At 45.9% G+C, this 25,652-nt stretch overlaps 1 protein-coding gene across 1 annotated transcript; it reads left to right on the forward strand.

The window, feature by feature from the left end:
• The first annotated feature begins 13,025 nt into the window (after positions 1 to 13,025).
• LOC132323270 (trypsin I-P1-like) lies at positions 13,026 to 16,298 on the forward strand. Its single transcript, XM_059838302.1, has 5 exons — positions 13,026 to 13,156; positions 13,861 to 14,029; positions 14,638 to 14,891; positions 15,510 to 15,646; positions 16,043 to 16,298. The coding sequence occupies exons 1-5, from the start codon at positions 13,117 to 13,119 to the stop codon at positions 16,190 to 16,192; spliced, it is 750 nt and encodes a 249-aa protein (XP_059694285.1). The 5' UTR covers positions 13,026 to 13,116; the 3' UTR covers positions 16,193 to 16,298.
• Positions 16,299 to 25,652: the final 9,354 nt, after the last annotated feature.

The raw sequence follows: 25,652 nt of genomic DNA on the forward strand, positions 1-25,652 counted from the left end.
TGTCTGTGAGTGGCAGAGAAATGTATGAGGACCAGAGGAAAAAAGAGTGAGAAGTTGATTCAAGGAATGGGAAAAGAACACAAAAGAAGACAGAGACCAACCTGAAGACAGACAGTTGGACAGACAGACATACTAAAGAGCTGGAGGGCAAGTGAAGAATTATAGGATCCTCTCAAACAATGGGCACAGTGTGTGCTGGTGGCACATCCCTGTTTGCCTGGAAAGGTTTGTGCTATGCTGCTCCAGCCTTTGACTCACTGTGGATCTCGTTCAGCACAGAAATATGTGCCTGAGTCATTGAGTAGGGCATGCTGTATCTTCACAGATAAATGGTTGTTCTTAGTCCCATTACTCTAGAAGCGATTTTTGAATTCCTTCTCAATATCTGCTTTGCCATTTTCCACTGAATATACAACCAACTGCAGACTGGCATTCTTCTCCATGGGTAGCTTGTACCAGTACATGTTTACAAAAGTCTTCCCTGATGCAGAACATTCCAGAGTCACAGTGTCTCCCACCCAGTCAACTGTATCTGGTGATTGCTGAAGGGCCCAGCCTGGAGAGAAAGGAGATGAAATGTGGGAAGTGAAGTGCATTGAAGAGGTCAAAAATGCACATCCTTGAAGAAGGCCATGGGGTGGAATGCCACCAGGATATTAGAAAGTTATGGGACAGTGCCCTGCTTCTCTGAAAAAGGCACATGGGATCCAAACAACCCAAACCAACCAGCTTCAAATACAACAGAGAATCTGTTTTGAGAAATAATGACTTGGGTACTCTCAAGTTAAGTATTAAAATGGGGCAGGGAAAACCAAATTTGTGGCTGTGCAGGCTTTCCTGATTCAATAGGTGGTGGGAAAGTCCACCTTCTTCATTGCCCATCCCCACCCTGGAAGCCTTGGGAATGGGGGAGTGCCAGACACGGGGAGCCCAGCTGAGGATGCAGCAGCAGCTCCAGTGCAGCTGCTCAAGAGGAAGGGAAGCCCATTTACCCACAGGGAGCAGCATGGCCACAAGGAACCGGTGGAAATCCATAGAGAAAGGCTCCCTCCTTCCAGCCACCTGCCCCTGGTGACAGCACAGACACAGAGGTGTGGAAAGAGGAGGGGTGGAGAGGAAGAGATACGTCTCTCTGTGGCTGGGCAGGGGAGTGAGCAGGAGTCTGAAATGTCACAAAGGCTGTTGGCTGCCCAGGAACGGTGGGGAAGGACACCTGCAGGCAGTCATGAGGTGCTTGTACTCTGCTCCTCTGGCTTCCTGCTGTGTGTGAGCATGGGTGTGCAAGAGTAGGTGGGACTTCAGTAGGTGCCATACTTCAGAGCTATCATGGAGCGGGATGGGGCTGTGTGGCAGCCTGAGGGTGTGCACAGGAATGCACAAACTGGCAGAAATGGATGGGAAAAGAAGGAGATCTCAGAAATGAATATTTGTGTCTGTGTCTCCCCTCTAGCCTCCCTCACACTCACACACTCCCAGCCCAGGAAGCTGGAATGTGCAATCACTGCTTCTCCCACTCAGGCCTTTCCCATACCTGTCCAGGTATGGGAGAAACTGCTGACCTGCAGAGCTGTGGCCTCTTGGAGCCTGGCAGAGGATATTTCTCTAGCTGCTCTTCACTAAGTGCAGAGGGGGATCTCAAGGAGAGAACAGGCTGCTTTTGCTTCTGCACTGGGATTATTCTTTGGGAGACACCTCTCTTCGGAGAAATTTCTGAGGAGAAGGGTGTGTCCCACAGGATGTGCTGTGACTTTCTCAATGCTAGACAAGAAAAGATATTCTGTTGACAAGAGAGAAATGTTTTTGTTATTGCTGAGCAGTGCTTACACAGCATCCAAGGACTTTTCTGCTTCTCATACCCCCATGCAGGCAAGGAGGCTGGTGGTGCATGAGAACTTGGGAGGATGGACAGCAGCGAGAGCTGATCCCAAATGATCCAGTGGATATTCCATATCCAATGGTGTCATGTTCAGGGGCGAGTAGGGGGAAGAAGTAGGAAGAGAGAGATGTCTGGAATGATGGTGTTTCTCTTTCCAAGTCACGGTTTTGTGTGATGGGGCCCTGCCTTCCTGGGAATGGCTGAAGACCTGCCCGCCCATAGGGAAGTGGGGAATGAATTCCTTGTTGTCATTTGCTCGTGTACAGAGTTTTTGCTTCACCTCTTAAACTCTTTATCTCAAGCCATGAGATTTTCACTTGTGTTTTCCCAATTCTCTCCCCAGTCCTGCTGGTGGGGAGTGAGCAAGCAGCTGCTGGGGCTTGATCCTGGCTGGGGCTAAACCATGACCCAACCCCAGACCACATCCTTCCTTTGCCATTGCTGTTCCTATGTGATAGTCCAATTACCTTTCAGTGTACCCATTATTGCTCAATTTATATTCTCTAGATTTTGTCCTGATACTCAATAAGGTAACACTTTTTATTCTTTTATTGGTTGGCTTTAAATGCAGTAATTTTTCACTTGGCAGTGTCATGGCAGTATTCTTGCTGCTTTCCTTTCTACTGTTTCTCTCTTTTTCCCCCAGGATGAGAAGCAAACCTCAAGCTCACAGTTTGCAGGTTTTGGTTTGCAATGGGAGTAATTTTCTTACTATGGGCTGGTGTTTGTCTCTGCAGCTTGGTGTTGCTTGAGAGCATCTTCCCAAGGCTTGTGACTCTGCCTATGAGAAGGCTTCATCTAGGAGGAAGAGCAAGCCTTCATTTTGCAGACTGTCTGAAGGGATGGGAACTGATGGGGAGAGGTTACAGGCTACATTTATCTCCCTCCCTTGTATGTAAGAGGTGCAGACTTGTCTCACAAAGTTTCACCACATAGTTAGCAACCTGACCAAGTACCTGTAGTAAACCTGTTTTTCATATTGCTCTTTAATGGCTTCCTTTGAGTCTGTCTGGATATGAAAAATAGACTGGAAATCACAGGAGAAAATCCCTCAAAACAAGGTCATTCTACTAGGAAAATGACAAAATATTTTTTCTATTCTTTTCACATATCAGAGAAGAACCCATAATTTCTGATACAGCCTGTTTAGCTGGGAAGAGGTGTGAGTGTCCTAGAGAAGGGAATGAGAAACATAGACTAAGATGTAACATCTAGGACCAGGAGATAGGACTACAGAACATGAGGTATCAGGCTGGTCATCTCAGCATGCTTCTGGATTGTTCTCTCTTCTACAACAGTGAACAGAGTTCTTAGTCACTAATTGTGTCTGTTTGTACAGAACTTCTGTTTGTATGTATTGAATTCTTCCAAAAAATACATTTAGGATTCTTTTGGCTGTCACTGCCTAAATAATAAAACCAATAGTGGAATATTATTTTCCTGCCTTGGTCTTAGTATGTCTGTGATCTTAACACTATTTATTCAGGGTCTTAACCCATTGGACTAAAATTCATTTAAGATCATTCTGCTGCATCTCCAGTCTAGAGCTCCATTAGTGTCCTTACTGTCACGTAGAGGCTGTCTTCCATGAGGTGTCGTTCATTTAAAAAGAAGGAAGTCTCCTCTTTATTAGTTTTGAAGGAGTATGTGGTGCTGGCAGCTCCTCAGGTCATGTTCAAAAGGCAATTTCCAAGACATGCCAGCAGAGACCAGTCTTGTTGCACCTTACTGTTCCTTTGTAACCTGTCAAAAGGACAGGACTTGCAGGCCAAGAATGCAAATAAATGTGAGTGACAGAAGAAAGGGGAGGGAGATCCTTGATTTTTATTTCCATGTCTGTCATAGGAGGCTTTTTGAGCTTTGGAGGCTATGCTGCCTAATACTTCAGACAAGGAAAAACAAGAATGTGTCAGGAAGAAACATTTAGAGATGTATTTTCTAACAATGATATTCTTTTGGTGGGAGAATTTCACAGGAAACTAGAGCTTGCATCAGTCATACCTGTCCTGCATTCTTGGGAGTTTACAGAAGAAGCAGGTGCAAAGAAGCAGGCCATACTGCAGAGACTCCCTGAGCTTTACAGATTTGTTTTAGAGAACTAGGATGCTTCTCATTAATACCCAATGCTTTTTACCACAACTCCCTAAAGTTAAGCAACAGCTCTTCTTCAGGACATATCTGTGCACTGAAAAGATATGATGGTGGAAGGAGGGATCTGATTAATAATTTGGCTTTGAAGACCGAGGCTGCTGCACTGCTCTGTTGCTTTCCAATTCAAACCATCCTGGGTCCATTGCCACAACCTCTACGGAGTCTTCTTTCTGCTCTTCCTCTTCCCCTCTCCTGACTGCCTCACATTTTTCAAAGACTCCATCTCTCACTCAGAGAAGGTGGGGATTTTATCTTGGTGTTCAACCCCGTCGCTACACCGTGTGACCGCTCGCAGCACAGAAATACGTGGCTTCATCCTGGGGTGTCACATTCTTGATTGTCATCAGAGAGTAATTACTACTCTCTTTGGTTACTTCAAACTTGGCCTCAGAGTAAGCATCCTCATAAGAGTTATGACTCCATGTACTACTGCTGACTATTAACTTCAAACCAGTTCTTGGAGGCTGCTGGTACCAGAACATATAGGCAAGGTTACTGTAATTCTGGTAGCAGGAGGTGGTCAAAGAGCCTCCAGGTGTCAGAAGGGTTTTGTCAGGCCACTGAGCAATGTAACCTCCAATCCCAACACTTGCATTCGTTAGAGATAACAAGAGAGAGTGATGAGCAGGAGTACAGATGATGGCCAAAGGAGTTCCCTACCTAACAGTAGCCCTGTAGCCCTGCATGGCCTGGATGAGGGCCCTGCTGCAGATGGATCTGTTGTCTCTCACCAGGTAAAAGAGCAAGCACAACAGCCAGCATGGCCCTCCAGCTCTCGCAGGACAGTGTGCTCCTGCTCACTGTGAGACAAGAGCTAAGAGAGGCCCATGCCCCTCCCCTTGCCCTGATTTGTCTCTCAAGTTTGGGCAGGGAAGAGAGAAGGGCCTGTCCAGCTGTCCTACTTTCTTTGGTGAGCCAGTAAAAGCAAAGCTAAATATTATTCACGGGGCCCCAAGGCCTGCTTCAGCTTTTCCACAAGTCAGTGTTCTGAGCTGCTGACACAAATGTGGAATTTCTCACAGACCAGTTTATTGCTGGCTGAATGCTGAGCTTTCATTCCATGATTGAGAGGGTCTGGGTGTTGGAGGCCCAACAGGAACCTAGGATCAGGGGATTCATAAGCGATATTTTGACCTATTTACATCAGTGGATATAACATGGGCCCTCCTTGCAGAAGGATTTCAAGCAAAAGTACACCTGTATTGTGTGTAGGGATGGCTACATGACAAAAGCCACGTAGACATGCTCTAGATAGCTGACCAAGAATTGGAAAAGTAATGGACCCAGCTAATCTGAGTCCCTGCACCTGCAAAGACACTGTGGCCTTAAGCATAGCTGCATTACGACAACAGGATGCTGTAGTTGAGAGAGAGAGATGAGAAAAAGAAGATGTAAGTCGAAAGGAATGAGAAAGTAAGAGGGGAATTGCTATCTATAGTATAACCAATAGATTACTTAGCTTACAGAATATGTATGAGCTTATTACTTATTGTGCATAAATGTCTGATGCTCTCATCAATAAATTAAGCTTGCTGATCCCTCATATTGAGCGTCCGAGTATTCCCTCACCACGACAGTATTGCTTCATTCTGAAGAGTTGTTCCTAATATCTGGAGCATGGCATTTCACAACTTGAATCTTGTTAGTTAGAAGCAATGATGATAGATCAAGATAGCAAAGGCACAAAAATTTTGTTTAATCATATCTTAATTTCTTCAGTTTTCTAGAAAGGGATGCATATTCCATGCTGGTTAATCTTCCTGGGTGCTCAAATTCACTTTTACAAAACACAAGACATCACCACCAGCTGTTTTTTCTCAAAACAAAAACTGTAGTTAAACATAAACCTCATGAACACTCTCTTTGTTTCTAGCCTCCCAGATACATCCTAGTTAGCCTATTCCATATATGCAATGTATTCTTTTCAGTTATATACAGCTCTACATACACAACCGAAAACACTCTCCGTTCTTTTCTGAATGTATAAAATACAAAATTGTTATTTCCACTGTTTCTTTTCTCCCTAGTACTTTTAATGAAATACACATAATTAATTCCAATGTCCTTCAGTAATCCTGATATCGCAGATTCAAAACACTGTGGGATACTTCTGAGGTCTTCTCTTCTTCTTCACATTTTGTTGCTATCCCCTCTCCCATATTTGCTTCATGCTCTAGAGAGATTTATATCTTCCCTAGGCCTCTAGACATTTCTATAAAAGGCATGATTTTTCTATGAGCCTGGTAATATTGTACTTTCTTAGAGCCTGAGGCCTAGTTCCTGAATCCTCCGGGATTCAGAGCAGCAGAAATCTCAGAAATTTGGTAGCGAATGTTCCCTGTCTCACTTTTTAAATCCTTCTTTTTAAGGGAGTTACCAGAAATTTTCTGAGAAGTTATAGCTTCTTCCCAATAAGGAATGAACATGCATTTTATATGATATGTAAAAGTTATGTATTATCTCTAGTGTTGTGAACACTTTGCATCTAAGAAATAGCGGTTCTGCCAGTTCATGGGTTTCTCAGAAGAAATTATTCCATATCTGTGCTGCCATGAGGTTGAACCCTGTGCTGGAGATATTACAGTTTCAGTGACTTGTCAAGGAATAGCAGATGATTTGGACATTTCTGGTTTTTTAATTACCTTCCATAACTTTTCCATTTTTCTTTGAATTTTTATGCTGTTTTCAAAGTCAATACATCAGTTAGCAAATCAGTTTGAACAAATTTAATATACTTCCATACCCTTTTACGTTTCAATACTGATTATTCTTTGTTGCATATTTTTAGCTTTTACTCCTCACAAGTTTTTCTTCTTTTTATGGAAGTTTATTTTGATTTTACTTGTTCTTAATTCTATTTTGTTGATATTTTGCCCTTTTACCTTACTGCTAGGATGGGACACTTTTAGACACTTCCATGAATCGTGCTGAGACAGTTCCATAGGACACTGCTGCTTGGATCAATGCCCCAAAATGGGTGCCATTGCATGAAGACAGTAGAGGATTTTTAGTTTGATTATTGACCATCATGCCAAACCAGTTAAAAGCGTTTTTTTCCAGTATTAATCAGACCTTAAATCCTGGAGGAAGAAACCGTTTGCGACTAGATGGGAAATTAAACAGATAGTGGAGGCTGTGGGAATTAATTCTAAGATTGTTCTGTGAAAGAACTCTGAGACAAGGAAAAAAACATTTCAATGCCGTTGGGCTACACCTTCTTCTTTAATCACTTCTGTTAGAATTTATTACTCATTCCAAGATGAAGATTTCTATTCAGATGAGCTTTTCTGTCTCAGCAAACAAAAGATGATTGCAGACTGTCCAAAGGAAGCAAGCAACTCGAAGATGTAACTCAGGACCTCTAGTGTGTCTCTTGGGAAATGCTTAATATGTTACTGCCTTTTGAGGAGTAGCTAAACTGACAGCACTTTCATTTTTCAGTTTAAAATGTCTAATTCTCTCAGTCTGTTTTCTTTCAGGATTAAAGATGAAACAAGGAAAAACAAAAAAGTACCAAGATAAAGGCAGGTATGGTCAAACTTCCCAAGTAAGACCCTGAACTGCTGTACTCAGGGAAGAGTAGATGCAGAAAAGTGGAGGAATACAGTTATAAAATGGGCCATTCAGAGGTAAACAGGACGCTAGTGAGTATGCTTGTCTGGCTATGCTTTGTACTGACTTAGCTCAGTCTTACTAAGCCCTGTCTTACTAAGTTCCATTTGTAAGTATTCTCCTGAGGGAGGAACTGTCTATTCTATGTGCATGTGTTTTGTGTCTGGACATCTGCGGGCTAGGAACTGGAGTCAGAGCACAGGCACCAGCAGCTGGAGAGAGCAGACTAGGTGAACTTAAGCAGCAGAGACTGGAGTAGGGCCCCAGGCTGTAGGGGCCAGGTGTTCCCTGTGGAGAGGGAGGGTGTGCAAGTGTGTCATCACTCCTGAATGTGAAGCCAGACTACCTGGCAGGTAGGTGAGGTGACCTGGGCTCCAGGTGTGTGTCTCTAATGGCAAGAACAGTGAGAGGTGGCAACAAGAGGAAGCAGGGGAGTCACAGGCATTTTTGGAGAGGGGGCTGTGTGAGAGGTGCGTGTGTGGACATAACGGCAACTGGACTGCAGTGCTGGGGGACTCAGAGGTCCAAGGGCTGGCACATGTGGCTGGCATCCAGTGACAACCACTGGACTCAGTATCTCAGCACAGAAACACTTGAAAAGCTTGCACACTGTTCATGTGGATACATATATTTCCCACTATTGAACCCTTGTCTAGAACCGTGATTTCCCACTGTGAACCCCAGCCAGAGAGGGACAAAAGATGAGGCCATCGGTGCTGTTCTGTGGCTGCATCTGTGTTGATCCATGTGTTCACCTGTGTATAGATGAATGTATGCTTGGTATTTATTGGTACAAATACTGGGGAGACATTCTCATTCTTACTGCCAGCTGGGCCAGGGGGCCTGGAGCTGTGGTAGCTTCCCCTCTGTCAGCACAGCCTAACAGTGAGTCTTGGGGGAAAACTGTGAGATCTCCTCCTTAAGGGTAAAAGAGACCATAGAAGATTTATGACAATGAGGAAAGGGCTGAGGTACGCTGCCCATTAGGAAGAGAACCAAGGGAATAAGGAAAAGATTCCTCCTGAAGAGTGTTTAACATACACAGGAAACAGTAAGTACAGGCTTAGCAGAGGTTTGTGCTGGATTTGGAAACCAATGTCATGAAACAGAGCATCAGGCAAAGGTGGTCTTCCCTATCCCAAATGTTAGAGAAAAATGCCTACTGCAAAGCAAGGAAAGCACTGGAAACCCATTATCCAACCCCAGGTAGGCTTAGTGCCTAAGGTCTGGACTAGAATTGCATCCAAGACAGTGGCGACTGTGAGCATCAGATGGCTCTGTAGTTTTAGGGGATTTAAGGCCAGTCCATTTCAGTAGTCTACACCAGTACAGGAAGGTCCTCCAGGGGCAATGATTGCAGACAATTCTTAGGGGAATCCTTCCTCCTCAGGCTTGTCATCCTTGCTCAGTTAGACCCATGTTGCTCCTTTCTTTACAGCTCTCACCCCCAAACAGTTCACTCAAATTCTGTTTCTAAGGAAAGCAGGTTTTCTGCTTATTTGGTGAAAGTTCCATTTCCTCATCCATTCTATTTCACTGTGCCAGCCTTGCTGGCTGCCACCTCTAAGCTTCTTCCCAAGTTTTTCAGACCATCAGACTTTCCACGTCACTACCAATACAATTTTCCCAGTCCTGCATTGTCTTCCTTTTTGTTTCCTAAACTCTCCATCCCATCTTTTCATAGCAAAGTGTGCGCTTCTAGGTTTAGAGATGTTAAGATTGCCCAGTTTGGATAGGCTTGGGGTACACAGACCCTCCAGGGAAGGTTCTTTAGCTCTTCTGCTTACTTGCAGATCATGTGCTGGATGAGATGGATTAAATGAATATTGTATTTACAGGGAGCCCCAACAAAGGCAGGAAGGATGCATCTGACTCCATGTTCTCAGAAGGCTAATTTATTACTTTATTATACTATATTATATTAAAGAATACTCTACTACACTCTACTAAAGAATACAGAAGAGATACTTACTCAATGCTAAAAAGATAATAATGAAAACTCCTGACTCTTTCCAGAGTCCCAACACAGCTTGGCCAATGAGTCAAAACAACTCACAACAGAATCCAAGCAGGCAATCACCTTTGGGTAAACAATCTCCAAACACATTCCACACATGAGCTCAACACAGGAGAAGCAAATGAGATAAGAACTGTTTTCCTTTTCTCTGAGGCCTCTCAACTTCCCAGGAGAAAAATCCTGGGCAAAAGAATTTTTCAGAGAATGTGAATGCCACAAATAAATACTTGCAAATCTGATGTCTCCCTCTGCTATGTCCTTTCAAGGCCCTTCATTCCTGGTCCCGCTATTTGCTGAAGATTACTGGGATACAGTCTGTTTCCAACCTCAAAGGCTGAGGCTTTATATCCACATCTGGCTCAATGTGGGACCCCTGTTCATAGGATTTTCCTACCCTTTTTCCTAGTACCATGCTCTTTTCCTACTTTTTTATTCCCTCAGTGCCTCTGGCCACAGTCATCTAAAATTCCTTCCCAGTTCCTGAGCTTAGGCCCTCTGAAAGAAATTGTAACTTTCCTTCTTCACCCTCCCAAAACTTAACAAATCCAGAATGGCTTCAAGGTAGTGAAGAAATCAGAGAGGACATGAAGGCTCTGCAGAACTAGACACTGTTGGACACTGGATGTTATAGCAAAATGTAAGAAACCCCATGTGAAATACTCTCTGACAGTACTAGAACAGAGTTCTCCAAAAATTCTTCAATATACACCCCTTTTAGGGAAGTGTTTTTAAACCCATACACCTAGTATATGTACATTTAGTAGCTGATCATTAGATATGGGTAACACTAAAGTTCTAATGCTTCCACCTCACACCTCACTGCCCCATCTTGCACCCCACTTGGAAGACTTCTGCACAGGAACATCATAAGGCAGCAGCCTTCACTGAATATGGACTTCAGATGCAAAGTCTAGAAGATGCACAGCCCTTCACCAAACACTCTCCTGATCCCCAGCAAGTGTGGAGCTGATGTTCCAAATCCTAGGGGTGCCTGTCCAGGAACACTTCACTGGCAGAAGATACAGGGGAAGAGAGGAGCAATTGCTCCTCCACCACAAAGCTCTGTGAGATCACAGAATCACAGAATATTCTGAGGTGGAAGGGACCCACAAGGATCAAGTCCAACTCCTAAGTGAATGGCTCATACAGGGATCAAAGCCATGACGGAGATGTAAAATGACTAAGCTCAGAAATTTCATGTTTTATGCTCATGGGAAGCTTTACCTCCGTCAGTGCAGAGTTTCAACAGGTTTCTCTTTCCCAGGATCTTGCATCAGCCTGGACAAACATATTTCCTTTATCCGAGTCCTGTGATGACACAGCTGACCAAAATACTTGAACTAGGAACATGGAGTTCCAGAAAAACAAGCTGCCACTGCTTGTCCATTGGTAATATCTAACACAGCTACCCTTCAGTCACCATCCCTCCCCCTTCCTGCACCCCCAGGAGCCACCAGCTTTCTACTGCAGCATTACTGCATGAAATGAGACACTTGTTTGCAGCAATGGATGTACACCCTTGAGTGTGTTCTTTGAAGGATACTACAAACACCTTTCAATTGGTTTGTGGGATGTTCAGCACCACTGGGCAGAAGGAGTTATTTATGTTTCAGACAGGGATTATTTCTCCAAAAGAAAGAAAGAAAGGAGGGTCATCAGAGGGTGTTCTAATTTCAGCTGTAATTCAAAGGGATCTGTTCATCCTCCACAGTTCTCATGGAAAGACCTGAAGGGCTGCTCTGAGACTGCTTGCTGGATGACAGCTGAATCATCATGGTGTCAGGAACACCATTTGCCTTCATTTGACATCAGTTTGCCCCATGAGCAGAACACCATGGAGTTCTGGGCTTTTTGGGAGCCTCTAGAAGGGGTGTCAGAGAGGCTGTTAGGAGAATGAGAGGGGCTTGGGTGAGGTATGTTCACTAGATACCTGCCATCAAAGACTTAGAAACACAAGGGCCACAGGAGCTATGATCCAGACCTTTGGCTGTGAGCTTTAGCAGTAGCCTAAGACAGATCAAATGAAACCCTTTTGTAAACTGGAAGTTTTTCTTGCTTCACTTAGTTATGATGGGATTGGATAGCTTCTGTGATTTTTGACACTCTTAGTCCTTAGAATATTATCCTTTCCCAAAGGAAGCTTCTAATCCTTCTTTCTTTCACAGGATACAACAAGCTTGTAAGAAAGCTGTGCACTAACACCAGTTTAAAGCCCAACAGAATTCATACACCACCCAGAAGAGGCTCTGGCTTTCCACTTGTACTTCAACATGAAGGAAAATTTCCCTCTGTACAGTGACACTGTGCGTATCAGTCCTCCAGGACCCACAAAAAAATTAATCAAGAGGAAGAGTATTCCTATTGAGTAAGAGTATGGAGAGGAAGAGTATTCCTGTTTAGTGTCTCAAGCTATTCCAGCAATTCCATACATAAGGCTTCTCTTAAATGCCTCTGGAGAGCATCCTGTGTCTTTCAGGAGCTAACATGATGAAGTTGGCAGCTGCTTGGAGAATGAACATGTTTGTTCAGGAAAGCATTAAGCTTCAGTAAACTTTACATCATGACAGAAATCCCCACTCCTGCAGAGAGGGATTTCAGAAGATCTCACTATTTGTGTTCACAGCATTGTTGCTCATCTACATTACACTCATAACCATCAGCATTGTACAGAAATTCTGGTGTGGCAAAAATGAGTCTGTAGAACATTCCAAAGATGAATAAAAGCATGGTTTGGTACATAGGCAGATATTTTAGTACAGGTTAGGAGAGAGAAATTAGAAAAAGGAGATGCTGAGCATTCCCACATTTGAACTATTTAACTTGGGAAACAGCAGGGGACACAGGATCATTTTTCTGTCCTCCCTTTGGAAATTACAATGGAGGAACTTGATTTAGGAAAACTCTGTCTTGCATATGATAAAAACAGGCATTATTCAAGAAAAGGAATTTGCTAAAAAAATTTGACAAAGTTAAACTACTGGGTTTGCTGGAGTTTTTGGGTTTTTTTACCCAAAAAAATACAGTGTATCTTTTTGTCCACTATCTAAAATATGCAACTTTGGGTAAAAACATGCATTTTTAAGAAAGATACCATCAGCACAGGGGAATCTGAAAGAGGATTGAGAGTTGTTACTTCTGTTATACAGGTGCTGTGTATAAGAATGAGACAGACAAACAACTACACATCTTCCAAAACCAAGAGGTATTTTTAGATTGAAGGCTACCTCACAGAAAAATTAAAACAGCTCTCTATCTTTGCAGACGTTTATGATTAACGTGTATGACATTTGTACAGTCTACCAATGCCTGTCAATGCCCACATTTGGATCCTCAAATAATCCACTGTGTACATTTTGTCTTGAGAAAACCTTGGACTAGAGATAAGACCATCACCAGAAAAGTATTTCTAGCAGCTCTCACGTCCAGTCAGCCAGTCTGGGCTTGAGATCGAATCAAGACCATGAAGTGCCTGCTGCTTCTCGCCTTTATTGGGGTGGCTGGTGAGTATATCTTCTATTTCTCTTTCTGTCAATTTATAGGAAGCTGAGTTTCTGAGCAAAACTGCAAGGTAACCTGTTGTGGGAATGCCAAGTGCAGTTTTGACTTGCACAAGTCAGAGCCCTGCAACTTCCATCTTCTCTCTGCTAATAATGCCATGTGCCACAAGCTTGGGAATGAACACTTCATAGGGGTTCCCAACCCAGCTATAGAGATGTGGCCACAGCTTCAGAAAAAGGCTGCCTCCTCCTTCGGGACCAAGGAGTGCACAGGGAATAGCTCTGGCCCAGGAAGTCCTAAGGCAATTGCAAAATTTTGGACACTTGGTGGGTGCTCCAAGAAGATATCACTGCACAGTAGTTTTTGCTTTTTCCCTCAGTCAACCATTGACTGTTTCAGTAGATGGGAATCAGGGAAAGACACATCCATGATCTGGCCCAACAAGAACATTTCTGTGTCCCTATGTTCCCTGGGAGTAGCCAGCAGGGCTTTAGTTGCAGATACGTGAGGCCCCCGTGTAAGTCTGATCCCCTTCTTTGAGGGTGCAGCAAACGCCTGTGCCTTAGACCTGCCCAGCAGCACTGCCCTGAGTGTCCATAGAAGGGGAGCCTACAAGTGAGGGGCTTCAGGCAGGCAGTCACAGGGCACATTACAGGCCACATTACCTTAGGCCAGCTGTTGACACATGGCATTTCTTGTCCCCCAGTTGCCTTCCCCACCTTTGCTGAAGATGATGATGACAAGATTGTGGGAGGCTACACCTGTGCAAGGAACTCTGTACCCTATCAGGTGTCCCTGAATTCTGGATATCACTTCTGTGGAGGTTCCCTCATCAGCAGCCAGTGGGTCCTGTCGGCTGCTCACTGCTACAGATCGTGAGTGGAAAAACTACATCCTTCTATAACCCACTTCTGTCTTCCAGTTCACTTCTAGCAGGAAGTCTGAGCTATCAGATAGAAATATATAAGTGCCTCCATTCTCACTAGAGATAGCCAAGGGATGGGTGGATCATTCAGGAAGCCAGGCATCCTCAAAGGCTTTCCACTTCTGCAAATGTTCCTGTGAATGACAAGCATTTTCTGGAAAAAAAAAATGGGATAATCAAGCAGAGAGTTCAGGGCAGTGATTCCTTATCAATGGCATGATTCTTGTTCAAGCATTCTCCCTGGAGAACAGGAAGAGGATCGAGGTCTGGCTGGAGCCGTTTGCCTTGTCCCAGAATATTTGTATCCAGTGCTGCTCTGTATTCAACTGCTGTCACGTATTCACAAACCCACACCCCCATGGGTGGTATTTACCACCCATGCATGGAGTGGGTTAAGATCTCAGTGTGGATCCCCAGGACTCCCTGCAGGACAAGAAAGATCCCCTGCCCCAAAAGGTTCTGTGGCAGTGATGTTGGAGTGAGTGCACTCAGTGACAGGGAGGTTTCTCTCAGCCTGCCCATAGCACTAAAGGACACACTGTGCCTTCTCTTTTCCAGTCGCATCCAAGTGCGTCTTGGGAAACACAACCTGGAGCTCACCGAATCCACACAGCAGTATATCAACTCTGCTAAAGTCATCCGCCACTCTGGCTTCAACGCCTCCACCCTGAACAATGACATCATGCTCATCAAGCTGGCCACCCCAGCCACGCTCAGCAGTGCTGTCCAAACCATTCCTCTCCCTACCAGCTGCGTGGCCGCTGGCACCACCTGCCTGATCTCCGGCTGGGGCAACACTCTCAGCAGTGGCAGTGAGTACTCTGGGGGAACGTACAGACCCTTGGGGGCCCAGGACAGTCTCTAAGACCTGGCCATGAACCCCAACAGGACAGGCTAAAACACAGGGAAGTGCTGGGGGACAGCTTTTTTGAGTGATGCATCAGTGTAGGGATGGCACAGTTAATGCCAACAGAGTTGTCATTTCTCTGAGAATAAGGGTGAAGTCTGGGACAGTGGATCTTGAATTCCTACCAGAGATCTCTGCTCTCTCACACCAATGGTCAGGGATGTGCATGGCCAGTGGTGTCTATTCCACAGATGACATCTAAACCTGCACCAGAGGAGAGGATGGTTTTCCTGAGGCTCAGGTTTCTTCCAGTGTATGTATCACATGACTGGCCCCTCCCTTGCCAATTGACGAACTGCCAGGTACCAGTAAAAGTTATGGTGGCTGCAGTGTAGAATGGTGGGCCCATGGGTAGAATTTGTTCCATCTCTACAGAAGGGACCCATGCTGTGCTTACTGTTGACAGGAAGCAGGATGGCTGCTAGAACAGGGTGTCCAGAATTTGCTTTTCTGCTAAGGTCTTCTCCAAGCTCTGAAAAGGACTCAGCAATGCCATCAACCATCTATCCCTATTTCTTTGCAGCTAACTACCCCGACCAACTGCAGTGCCTGAAGGCTCCAGTCCTGACTGCCAAGCAGTGCTCTGCTGCCTATCCTGGGGAAATCACCAAGAACATGATGTGTGTAGGATTTGTGGAGGGAGGAAAAGACTCCTGCCAGGTAACTCATCTGCCTCTCCTTTCCCAGTCATTTCTCTCCCGCCTTTTCCCAGCTGAAGAGGCCTTCACATTACAGAGTCAGCTAGACTCACTGCACTGGTAAATCTGAGTTTTTGAATGACAGCAGAGGCTTCAGGCACACAAATCCTGAAGGTTTGCCAAGTACCGCATCTGGCAAAAGCAGGCAGCTGACTCATCCTTAGCTGTGGTGCCCTTGGAGCTCAAGTCAGGCATAGGAGCATCAGGTGGAGAGTGTGAATCAGGAACAGCCTTTGTAGAACTTTTGTGCAGAGCACGCCCGGCAGGGCTTCCTCCAGGGTCAGTTATCTCAGGGATCTCTGGCTCGTTGCTTAGGCTGATGCCATTTGCTGAATATCCATCCCCTTTGTGTGCACAGGGAGATTCTGGCGGTCCCGTGGTCTGCAATGGAGAGCTCCAGGGCATTGTCTCCTGGGGTTATGGATGTGCCCAGGAGGGCCTACCTGGAGTTTACACCAAGGTTTGCAACTACATCTCCTGGATCCAGTCCACCATTGCCTCCAACTGAGATGCTCGCTTGGCGTGACCTGTATTTTCTCATCATCATTTCTATTCATTTGGGTTTGGACAAGCAAAAATTATGAGAAATCAATAAAGACTTTCAGGCACCCCTACTTTGTGCACTGTTTCTCTGGAAACTCCCAAAGACTGATTTATGGAGCACAGTAGCAGTGAACATCAGTCAAGAGAAAATATTTATTATTTGTAGTGCCTCTCAAGTGACAGGGTCTTGGAACACTTTGCAGACTCATATCAGGATTCTTTCAGTCAGTTACATGCTCTTGTTTCTGAAGCAGAACATCATTTCTGTTCTTTTTGAACAGGAAAAGTAATAGCCCATATTACAACAGTTCTTGAAGTGATTCTGAAATTCATCTTTAATTGCTGCCTGTCCCCTTTCCTCTTGGAACACTAGAGCTGCAGCATGTCATCCTTTCTTTGAGCCTGCTTATATCAGCCTGAGGAATGGAAGAGGGATGAGGGTGGTGATGGCCAGCAGAAGGCAGGGCATTGCAGTAGAGTATTTGGATATGCCGTGTTGAAGAGTTGGTCCTTGCCAGGAGGCTGATTGGGATGTCATGTTTTATGCTTGCAGAGTCTCAGAATGAGGCCTGGGTGTCCCAAATCCCAAGATGAAGAGAATGTCAGGAGAGAGGAAGGAGGGAAGTGAGGAGGGAAGGCAGAAAAGCTGTAGGAAGAAAGGAATTATAGCTGGGAGGGAAGCAGGAACACGAGCCAGAAAGAGAGGAAGAAGGCAGTAGAGAAGGAAGGAAGATAAAAACCATGAGTTGACATAGCAGATGGAAATAAAGTAGAAATGGATAGAGAATGGAATAAGGAATACAGAAAGAATAGGTGTAACAGGACAGAAAGGAAAGGACAGGGGGACAGACAGACTTGGAAGGAGGAAAGTGCGAAGCTGTCTGTGAGTGGCAGAGAATAAGTGGAGAAAGTGAGGGCAATAAGAAACCAGAGTGAGAAGTTGATTCAGAGATGGGAAAGAACAGACAAGCAGACAGAGACCATGCTGAAGACAGGCAAGAGGACAGACAGACATACACCATCTTTCCTGAAGAGCTGCAGGGCAAGTGAAGAATACAGGGCTCATTCAAACACAGGGCACAGTGTGTGCTGGTGGCACATCCCTGTTTGCCTGGAAAGGTTTGTGCTATGCTGCTCCAGCATTTCACTCACTGTGGATCTTGTTCAGCACAGAAATATGTGCCTGAGTCATTGAGTAGGGCATGCTGTATCTTCACAGATAAATGGTTGTTCTTAGTCCCATTACTCTGGAAGCGATTTGTGAATTCCTTCTCAATATCTGCTTTGCCACCTTCCACTGAATATGCAACCAACTGCAGACTGGCATTCTTCTCCATGGGTAACTTGTACCAGGACATGTGTATGAAATCTTTCCCGGATGCAGAACATTCCAGAGTGAAGGTGTCTCCCACCTGGACAACTGTATCTGGTGATTGCTGAAGGGCCCAGCCTGGAGAGAAAGGAGATGAAAGGTGGGAAGTGAAGTGCATTGAAGAGGACAAAAACACACATCCTTGAAGTAGGCCATGGGGTGGAATGCCACCGGGATATCAGAAAGCTATGGGACAGTGCCCTGCTTCTCTGAAAAAGGCACATGGGATCCAAACAACCCAAACCAACCAGCTTCAAATACAACAGTGAATCTGTTTTGAGAAATAATGACTTTGGTACTCTCAAGTGAAGTATTAAAATGGGGCAGGGAAAACCAAATTTGTGGCTGTACAGGGTTTCCTGATTCAATAGATCCTAGGAAAAGTTCACCTGGTTCATTGCCAAACCTCCCCCTGGAAGCCTTTGGGAAGGAAAACTGTCAGCAATCCGGAACACATTTGGGAATGCAGCAGCAGCAGATCCAGTGCAGCTGCTCAAGAGGAAGGGAAGCCCACTTACCCACAGGGAGCAGCATGGCCACAAGAAACCGGTGGAAATCCAGAGAGAAAGGCCCCCTCCTTCCAGCCACCTGTCCCTGGTGACAGCACAGACACAGAAGTGTGGAAAGAGGAGGGGTGGAGAGGAAGAGATACATCTCTCTGTGGGTGGGCAAGGGAGTGAGCAGGAGTCTGAAATGTCCCAAAGGCTGTTGGCTGCCCAGGAACGGTGGGGAAGGACACCTGCAGGCAGTCATGAGGTGCTTGTACTCTGCTCCTCTGGCTTCCTGCTGTGTGTGAGCATGGGTGTGCAAGAGTAGGTGGGACTTCAGTAGGTGCCATACTTCAGAGCTATCATGGAGCGGGATGGGGCTGTGTGGCAGCCTGAGAGTGTGCACAGGAACGCACATAATGGCGGAAATTATGGGAAGGCATGGAGATCTCAGGAGTGAATATTTGTGTCTGTGTCCCACTGTGTGTGTCCTCTCTAGCCTCCCTCACACTCACAGACTCCCAGCCCAGGAAGCTGCAATGTGGAATCTCTGCTTATCCCACTCACGCCTGATGTTTTGTCCAGGTACGGCAGAAGCTGCTGACCTGCAGAGTTGGTGTCTCTTGGAGCCTGGCAGAGAATACTTCTGTATCTGTTCTTCTCTAACTCCAAAGGGGGCGAACAGGCTTCTCTTAACTCACGGAGAGAACCGGCTGCCTTTGCTTCTGCACTGGGAATATTCTTTGGGAGACACTTCATCTCAGAGACATTTCTGAGGAGAAGTTTGTGCCCCACAGGATATGCAGATACACACTGACCTTCTCCATTCTAGAATAGAATGGATACTCTCCTTGCCACTTTCTTGCTGCACTCTGCAAAAGAGCACCAGGGCACAAATGGACAGAGATGGAGAAAACCATGTCCTCTTTTTTCTGTGTCCACACAACCTTGTTCATGCCCATACGGTGGGAAATCCCTGTAGGCAGGAAGAGACACTCATTGTTTGTGTGCACTGAGTTTGGGTACAGAGGTCTGACAGAGACTCTGCACATCCGCGCTGTGGTGTGTGCACAGCAGTGTGAGGCCAGCCCATCCAGGACATCAAGCGATCCCACTGCTCAGAGCTCTGAAGGGCTTTGCACTGAAGATGTTCCCATGTGCCCTGTCAGAAGAGGAGAGCAGGAAAAAACTCTGCTGCAGATCTGAGTGTGTCCCATTGTATTCATTTCCCAGGTTGCCTAGAGAAGATTCAGGAAAGATCCCAGATTCTTCTGAAGCAGTTGGAGAAAAAAGCCAAGAGATTGGGCTACATTGTAGAAACCCCAAATCCTCCCACCAGCAGCAGCAGCATTCCAGCAGAGAGCCGGCTGTGCCTGATGTGTCCATGCAAAGGGTCTCCAATTCCCTGGGGTGAGCAGAGGGCACGGCAGTGCATGGGGAGCCTTGCAGAAGACACAGTATTGGAGGAGTTAGTGATGTTGAACAGGCATGGCTGCTGTGTGGGGCCCTGTGTGTAGGTCCTGAGAAGCTTGGACGTTAGCACAGGAATCTGCAGGGTGGGAACTGTGTTGGTGTTGTTCTCTTTTCACAAATGAGACAGGACTTCTCGAGTACCCTACTTGAGCCTTATTTGCAGCATTAGCCCCATTACCTGGCTGAGACAGTAGGAAGATGGTAAAGCTCATGTACAGCCAGCTGTAGCCAAAGATTTCTTTGTTACCCAGCGTCTTGAAACATTTTTGGCTAATAGCATATTGCTAAAGCTTACAGACAGTTGTTTTAGCCAGTTATGAAAAGTACATGTACACCTGCTTCACAGAATGCTTGCTTGGCTTCTTTCTATTAACAATACACAATACTCCATTATTAAGCTTAAAACCTTCTACCATCTTCCTAAGCATATTTTCCTGCAGTCTTATGGTTTATCTTAGCCAAACCTGAGGCTCGAGCTATTGTTTAATGTTCTTGCTTGCTATACTCCTGTAACTTTTTCTACTTTCAGACTCTGTAGCTGCAGCTAGTTTTGAGTTTCTCTGCTCTTTCTGTTTGTGAGGCCAGCTTTTGCAGCTTTCTGAAAATCTTTTTACCTATACTATTTGCCACATTTCCCCCTTGGTCTACCTAAAAAGAAACTCCAACAACTTTGTCACAAGTTATAGCTTTCATTTATGTTTATGCTTCCATTTATTATCCCTGTAAGGTCTTGAGAACTTTCTGTGGTTTTATTTCTTGTATTTCCGTCTTGTATGAGAAAAACCTCTTTGACAGTTTTGTCTATCATTTGTGGCACACACTGAAGTATACGTTACTACTACTAATATCACTATTAAAATGCTCAACAAATATAAACTTATTTTATAAAGTTTTTTTAACTAAGGTGTAAAGTTCTATCTTTTGAAAAAATTGTCTAACTATGATTAACTGTCTTCTTTGATTTGATCTGGTAAATTTATAGCTTTTACGTGCTTTTGTGGATGGATTCAGAATGATCAGATAAATTTATACAACATAATTTTCAAATTCCTCACAACTGTGCTAATGTTTTAATAAAAGAAAATCAATTGCTATTCCATTTTGAAGGGTAGCATCTTTACCACTGTTGATGTCTGTGAGTATATCACTGATTGTAATGGATGTGGTATTGGTTTGTTTACTTAGCTAACATCTAACTCAATCTAACTGTTTAAATGCTATGGCAGAATTAGGTTGGGGTAAGAACAAACTCACTGAAACTTTTTTTGCAACTCTCTAGGGCCTAAAATTACTGTTACAATTTTCATCAGATTGATGGGCAAATCTTTTTCTTCTATGTTTTTTCTTAATGACTGTTTTAGCACTAGAGGTTAGTATAGTAAGTTGTCTCATATTGTATGGACTACATTAAGGCATGATGGAATGCTTTGCTAAGCCCTGTCTCTACAAAGGAATTCATATCTTTTTGGTAATTGTTGTGGATATTGATCGAGCTTGGAAAGCCTACCTTTACTCTCTGAGTGATTGCACCAAAAACTCAAGTTTCTTTAAGTAGGGTAATTGGGGCTGATATTGTATTTTGGAAGATCATTCTCTTACTGAGTGTTATCAAGTATCAAAGGCCCTGTGTTTAGGTCCTGAGAAGTTTGGACATTAGCATGGGAATATGCCGGGTGGGAACCACCTGCAGTGCCCTGAGCAGGCCTGTGCTGTGCACGGGTTTGTGTTAGGCAGGACAGAGTCATGGGATGGGTCAGCTAAGAAGGGACCTCAAGGGGTCACTGCTCCAACCTCCCTGCTCAAGCAAAGTCTTCCCACAGCACATGGTGCACAACTGTCTCCACATGGTCCTGGATTATCTCCAGAGAGAGAGGCTCCACGGCTTCTTTAGCCAATCTGCTCCATTACATGGTCTTCAACACTGCAAAGCTCTTATCTCAGATTCAGGTGGAACTTCCAATGCATCATTTTCTGCCCTTTGCCTCTTGTCCTAGTGCTTGGTGTCACAGTGAAAAACCTGGATCCACCTCTTGGAACCCTCCGTTTAGATACTTGTAGACATAGATGGGGTGGCCACTTAATTGTTTCTTCTCAAGGTAGAACAGAACTGGCTCCCACAGCCTTTGTTCACTAATGAGTGTGCACCATTCTGGTATTTGCCCTTTTCGTCCAGAGGACCTGCTCCAGGAGCTCCATGCCTCTTTTCTCCTTAAAATGTCCCAGATGTATAGAATGCTGTAATCTGTGGGAAATTTGTGTTATCTGCTCAGCTTGCTAATGTACCCTGTAATTATTATATTATGTTTGCTGAAGATAAACTGTATGTGGATCAAGGGCTGGAAGGAAAGTGTTTCCTGCCCCAGACACCACTCTACATGGAGGAGTTAGGGATCCACATAACACTTTACCTGAGTTAGCGCAGGCTTGTGCTCTGCTGTTCATATTTCTTGGCCACAAAACAACCACGGAACAGGCGTTGTAACAGAGGAGCATGTGGGCAGCTCCCTCATGCTGCTGGCTACTTCCACACCTGCCAGGCCTTGCCTTTATCTACAGGTGCACCAAGAACTTTCTACAGAAGCACTCCATCCTTTTCACGGTGAGAAGCATGAGCAGGGTTGAAGGTAGTTAAGTAAGAGGAAGTCAGTGGATTGCAGATTGAAGACAGAAGGAAGAAGGTGGAGAAGGGAAGGGAGACATAGAGGAGAAGAAGTGTTTTTGCACTACCCTGACAGAAGCAAGGGTAGTGCAAAAAACAGTTAAATGCAGAGGGAGGCCTGGAGTGGCATAGAGACAATGATGGACAAATAAACAGTCAGCATCTGAAAAGAGAAAGAAGGCAAGGCAAGGAAGCAGAGCAGCTAATCAGTGAGAAGTGATCATCCTGCCTCGTGCAGCACCCACAAGGTGGAAAGCAGGTCCTGGTTGTGCAGGGACAAGTTTCTGCTCAGCTCCCTCAGCAGTCTCACCACTGTGATCACTCTCAGCACAGTAGTATGTGCCAGAGTCATTGAGAAAGGCATGTTCTATTGAGAGGGTGATACTGTCTCCTTGTATATTGCTGCTCTTGAAATGGCTCTCAAAACCCTTCTCCACTACTGCATTAACACCTTCATAAGCATAGACCATCTGGGTCAAACTGGAATTCTTCTCTGAAGTCAGAATGAACCAGTACATAGCTGTGTTGGAGGATTTCTTCTTGGAACATTCCAGATTCACAGACTGGCCTTCTTTTATCACCATGTCTGGAGACTGTTCCAGGGCTAACACTGCAAAGGAAAAGAAGGAGCAGTGAGAAAGAGGGAAAAATCTCAACTAGGCTCTTTGGGTTAGGAGGGAAAGGGTGAGTAGACATAGGGCAGCCAATTCAAGGCATGGGACAGCTCTTCAGATCAGCAGGTGAATTTCCAATATCTCCTCAATAGGCAAGATGCATTCCTGGGCAGTTTGTATCGAAAACCAGGAACCATCTATGGGCTGCACAAAGAATGACAAATAGATGGCACTGCAATAGATTTCAGGGATTCCTGCCCACCACATTCACTGCTTATCCTCCGTGCAGAAAGCTCTGCAGAGTGAAGTACTGCCAGGAACTGGCTACACAGCTGGGAGAGCAGCAGCAGGATCAGTGGAGGTGCTCAGGGCTGGGTTGAGTTCACTTACCCAGAGGGGCCAGCATGGCCACCAAGAAACAGCAGGGAACCATGGGGGGAAAGGCCCCTACCCCCTCAGCAACCTGCCTCTTGTAGCTGCCCAAAGGTATGTGCAGAGGGAGCAGTGAGGGTGAGACATCTCGGGGTGGGGCTGGCCAAGAAATGAGGGAAGGCATTGGCTGGCTGGGAACCCTGGGGAGTGACACAAACTCTGTGTCAGCACAAACTCTGTTTCTGCAGGAAAGCAGAAACCCTGCACAGATGCTGCAGGTGGAAGGGTCAGGCTGGGTGTGGGTGGGTGTGGAAGGAAGGATGGTGTTCGGAAGGACAGGATTGTGCTGAGCCTGCAGGGAAGTGTGAGTGAGTGCAAGGCAGAGGACTGCTGACTGCTCCCCTCCTGCTTCTGAAGGCCTTGGGAGAGGGTGGAATGAGGGATAAAGGCCCCATCGAGGTGCCTTGCATTTTCCCATGCACTCTCCCTGTCTTCCCCAGACATGGCTGCTACAGTCCCTGCCTGGCCACCCCACGTCCCAGCCAGTTGTGTGACAGCTCTTCTTCTCTATGCAGCCCTGTGAGCGCAGCAAATGCCATCCTTGAGAGGGAGGCAGGACCCCAAAAGGCACCGGAGCAGCCCAAGCACTCAGAGCTGTGAGGGCCCTCATGGGCGTTGCAGTGAGAGCGGCAGGAGAGGAAGGTAAATACCTGTGGGGAGCTGGGGGACAGTCAGTGCCCTGGCATGGGAAGAGAGAAGGGATTGACTGTGGCCCACAGGGACAGCCATGAGGGTGACAAGGAGCTGGGATGGGGATCAGGGTGGCCTCTCCTTGGTGACAGGAAATAGGCTGAGTACCTCCAGAGATGGCTTCTCCCTGGCACCTGGGGCCTAGCTGGGGCGTGCAGGCTGGGTCAGACTGGTGCTGCCCGTGGCACAAGGGCTTCTGGAGGTTGGAATTCAGAAACACACTTCATTTGGCAAATTCAGAGATTCCTCAGGGACAGAGAACACCTGTGTCATCACCCCCTCTGCCCTGAGAAATGGCCTCTGCAAGGAGATTTGCTCTCCTGGCATGACTGAGCCTGTCCTCCAGTGGGGTGTGGAGGCTGCCCCTGGGATTCAGGCAGTGAGAGCACTGGGGGCTGGAAAGCAGCTGTACAGTGCAATTGCCTTCACTCATGCTCTGCCAGGGACACCTCTGTGCTGCTCTGCTCACAGGCTGAGCAGACCCAGGCCCCTACAGCCTCTCCACTGTGCCCTCAGGTGTTTCTGCTCTGAAGAAAATGCACGTGTCCTCTGCTGCATGGGACAAAATCTGCATGGGATTGCTGGGGAACCCCATGAGCACAGGGATAAATAACATCTGGCACTGTGTCAAAGGGTGAAAGGGACACAGGGAAGGACTGGCCATTCTGCTGAGCTCTGCTGGCAGCAGAATTCCCTCATCCTTCTCCTTCCTGTGCCTAGAGATCTGCCTGACAATAGGGAAGGAGAAACAAGTGGAAATGGGTGAGGATCCCTGGTGGAATTTCTGTCTCATAAAAAAGAGATGGATAAGTGGAGGACAAGGCTCATGAGGTATCACCCAATTCAGTGTATCACTGAAGGAGAAATTTCAATGGAAGTCCTGAGGAAATCTGTGTGCAAGTGCTAAACTGGAGACAGGATCAACCAGTGGAGACTGTGGCACAGTGCTGTGTGCTGAATTCACTATGAGAATAATGGTGATAACAGAGTTTCAGTGGTAGTTAAGCACTGCTTACCCCAAATCCAGGATCTTACAATGTCTCATGCTCTGCCAGAGAGCAGCTGCACAAGCAGCTGGAAGGGAGCATTTCCAAGACAGCAGACCCAAACTAGCTAAAAGGATATTTGCTCCCATTCAGCCTGATGCTCAGCATGGAAACGGAGGGAAGCTGGCCAGCTGCTGCCTCTCCCTGCTCAAGGCACCCGGTCAGTGGGTGCTGAGTGACCATAATGTGTATCCCAAGAATTTTTTTCAGTTTAATTTCTCTCTCTTTTCCTTGTTATTTACTGCTATTATTGTTCTGTTTGGATCTCAATCTGTCAGTCCTACCCTTTTTCCCATCCCACCAGGGGAAGGGGGTACTGAGGGAGTGTCTGTAACACCCAGGGGCTGACTGGGCCTTAACCACAAGGACATAAGCACCAGACAGCATCTCCATGTCCCCACTACTATGGCATGAGCTGCAGCTCCCCTGACAAAGCCTGTCCTTCACACTCCAGCAAGGAATTTCCAGCTCTGTTCTTGATGGATTATGAAAATTTAGGTGAGGATTCCCCTGGACCCTTGTGCTGTGCTTTAAAATGGAGATAAAGAGGAATGAGCTATTCAGGGCAGACCTTGAGACTTTCAGCAAGCAGCAGGAGATGTAGTGGATGGGCCAGACAAGGTGCTCGGAAACACCAACAAGCCCTGCTGA

This window comes from Haemorhous mexicanus, chromosome 2, assembly GCF_027477595.1.
Source record: "Haemorhous mexicanus isolate bHaeMex1 chromosome 2, bHaeMex1.pri, whole genome shotgun sequence".
Classification (NCBI taxonomy): domain Eukaryota; kingdom Metazoa; phylum Chordata; class Aves; order Passeriformes; family Fringillidae; genus Haemorhous; species Haemorhous mexicanus.

What these genes read in the sequence shown, in the direction of transcription:
- LOC132323270 (XM_059838302.1), top strand. Translation starts at nt 13,117, where the DNA reads ATGAAGTGCCTGCTGCTTCTCGCCTTTATTGGGGTGGCTG. An exon ending in CGCCTTTATTGGGGTGGCTG is followed by an intron (nt 13,157 to 13,860) that starts GTGAGTATATCT and finishes CTTGTCCCCCAG; the next exon opens with TTGCCTTCCCCACCTTTGCT. An exon ending in CAACACTCTCAGCAGTGGCA is followed by an intron (nt 14,892 to 15,509) that starts GTGAGTACTCTG and finishes ATTTCTTTGCAG; the next exon opens with CTAACTACCCCGACCAACTG.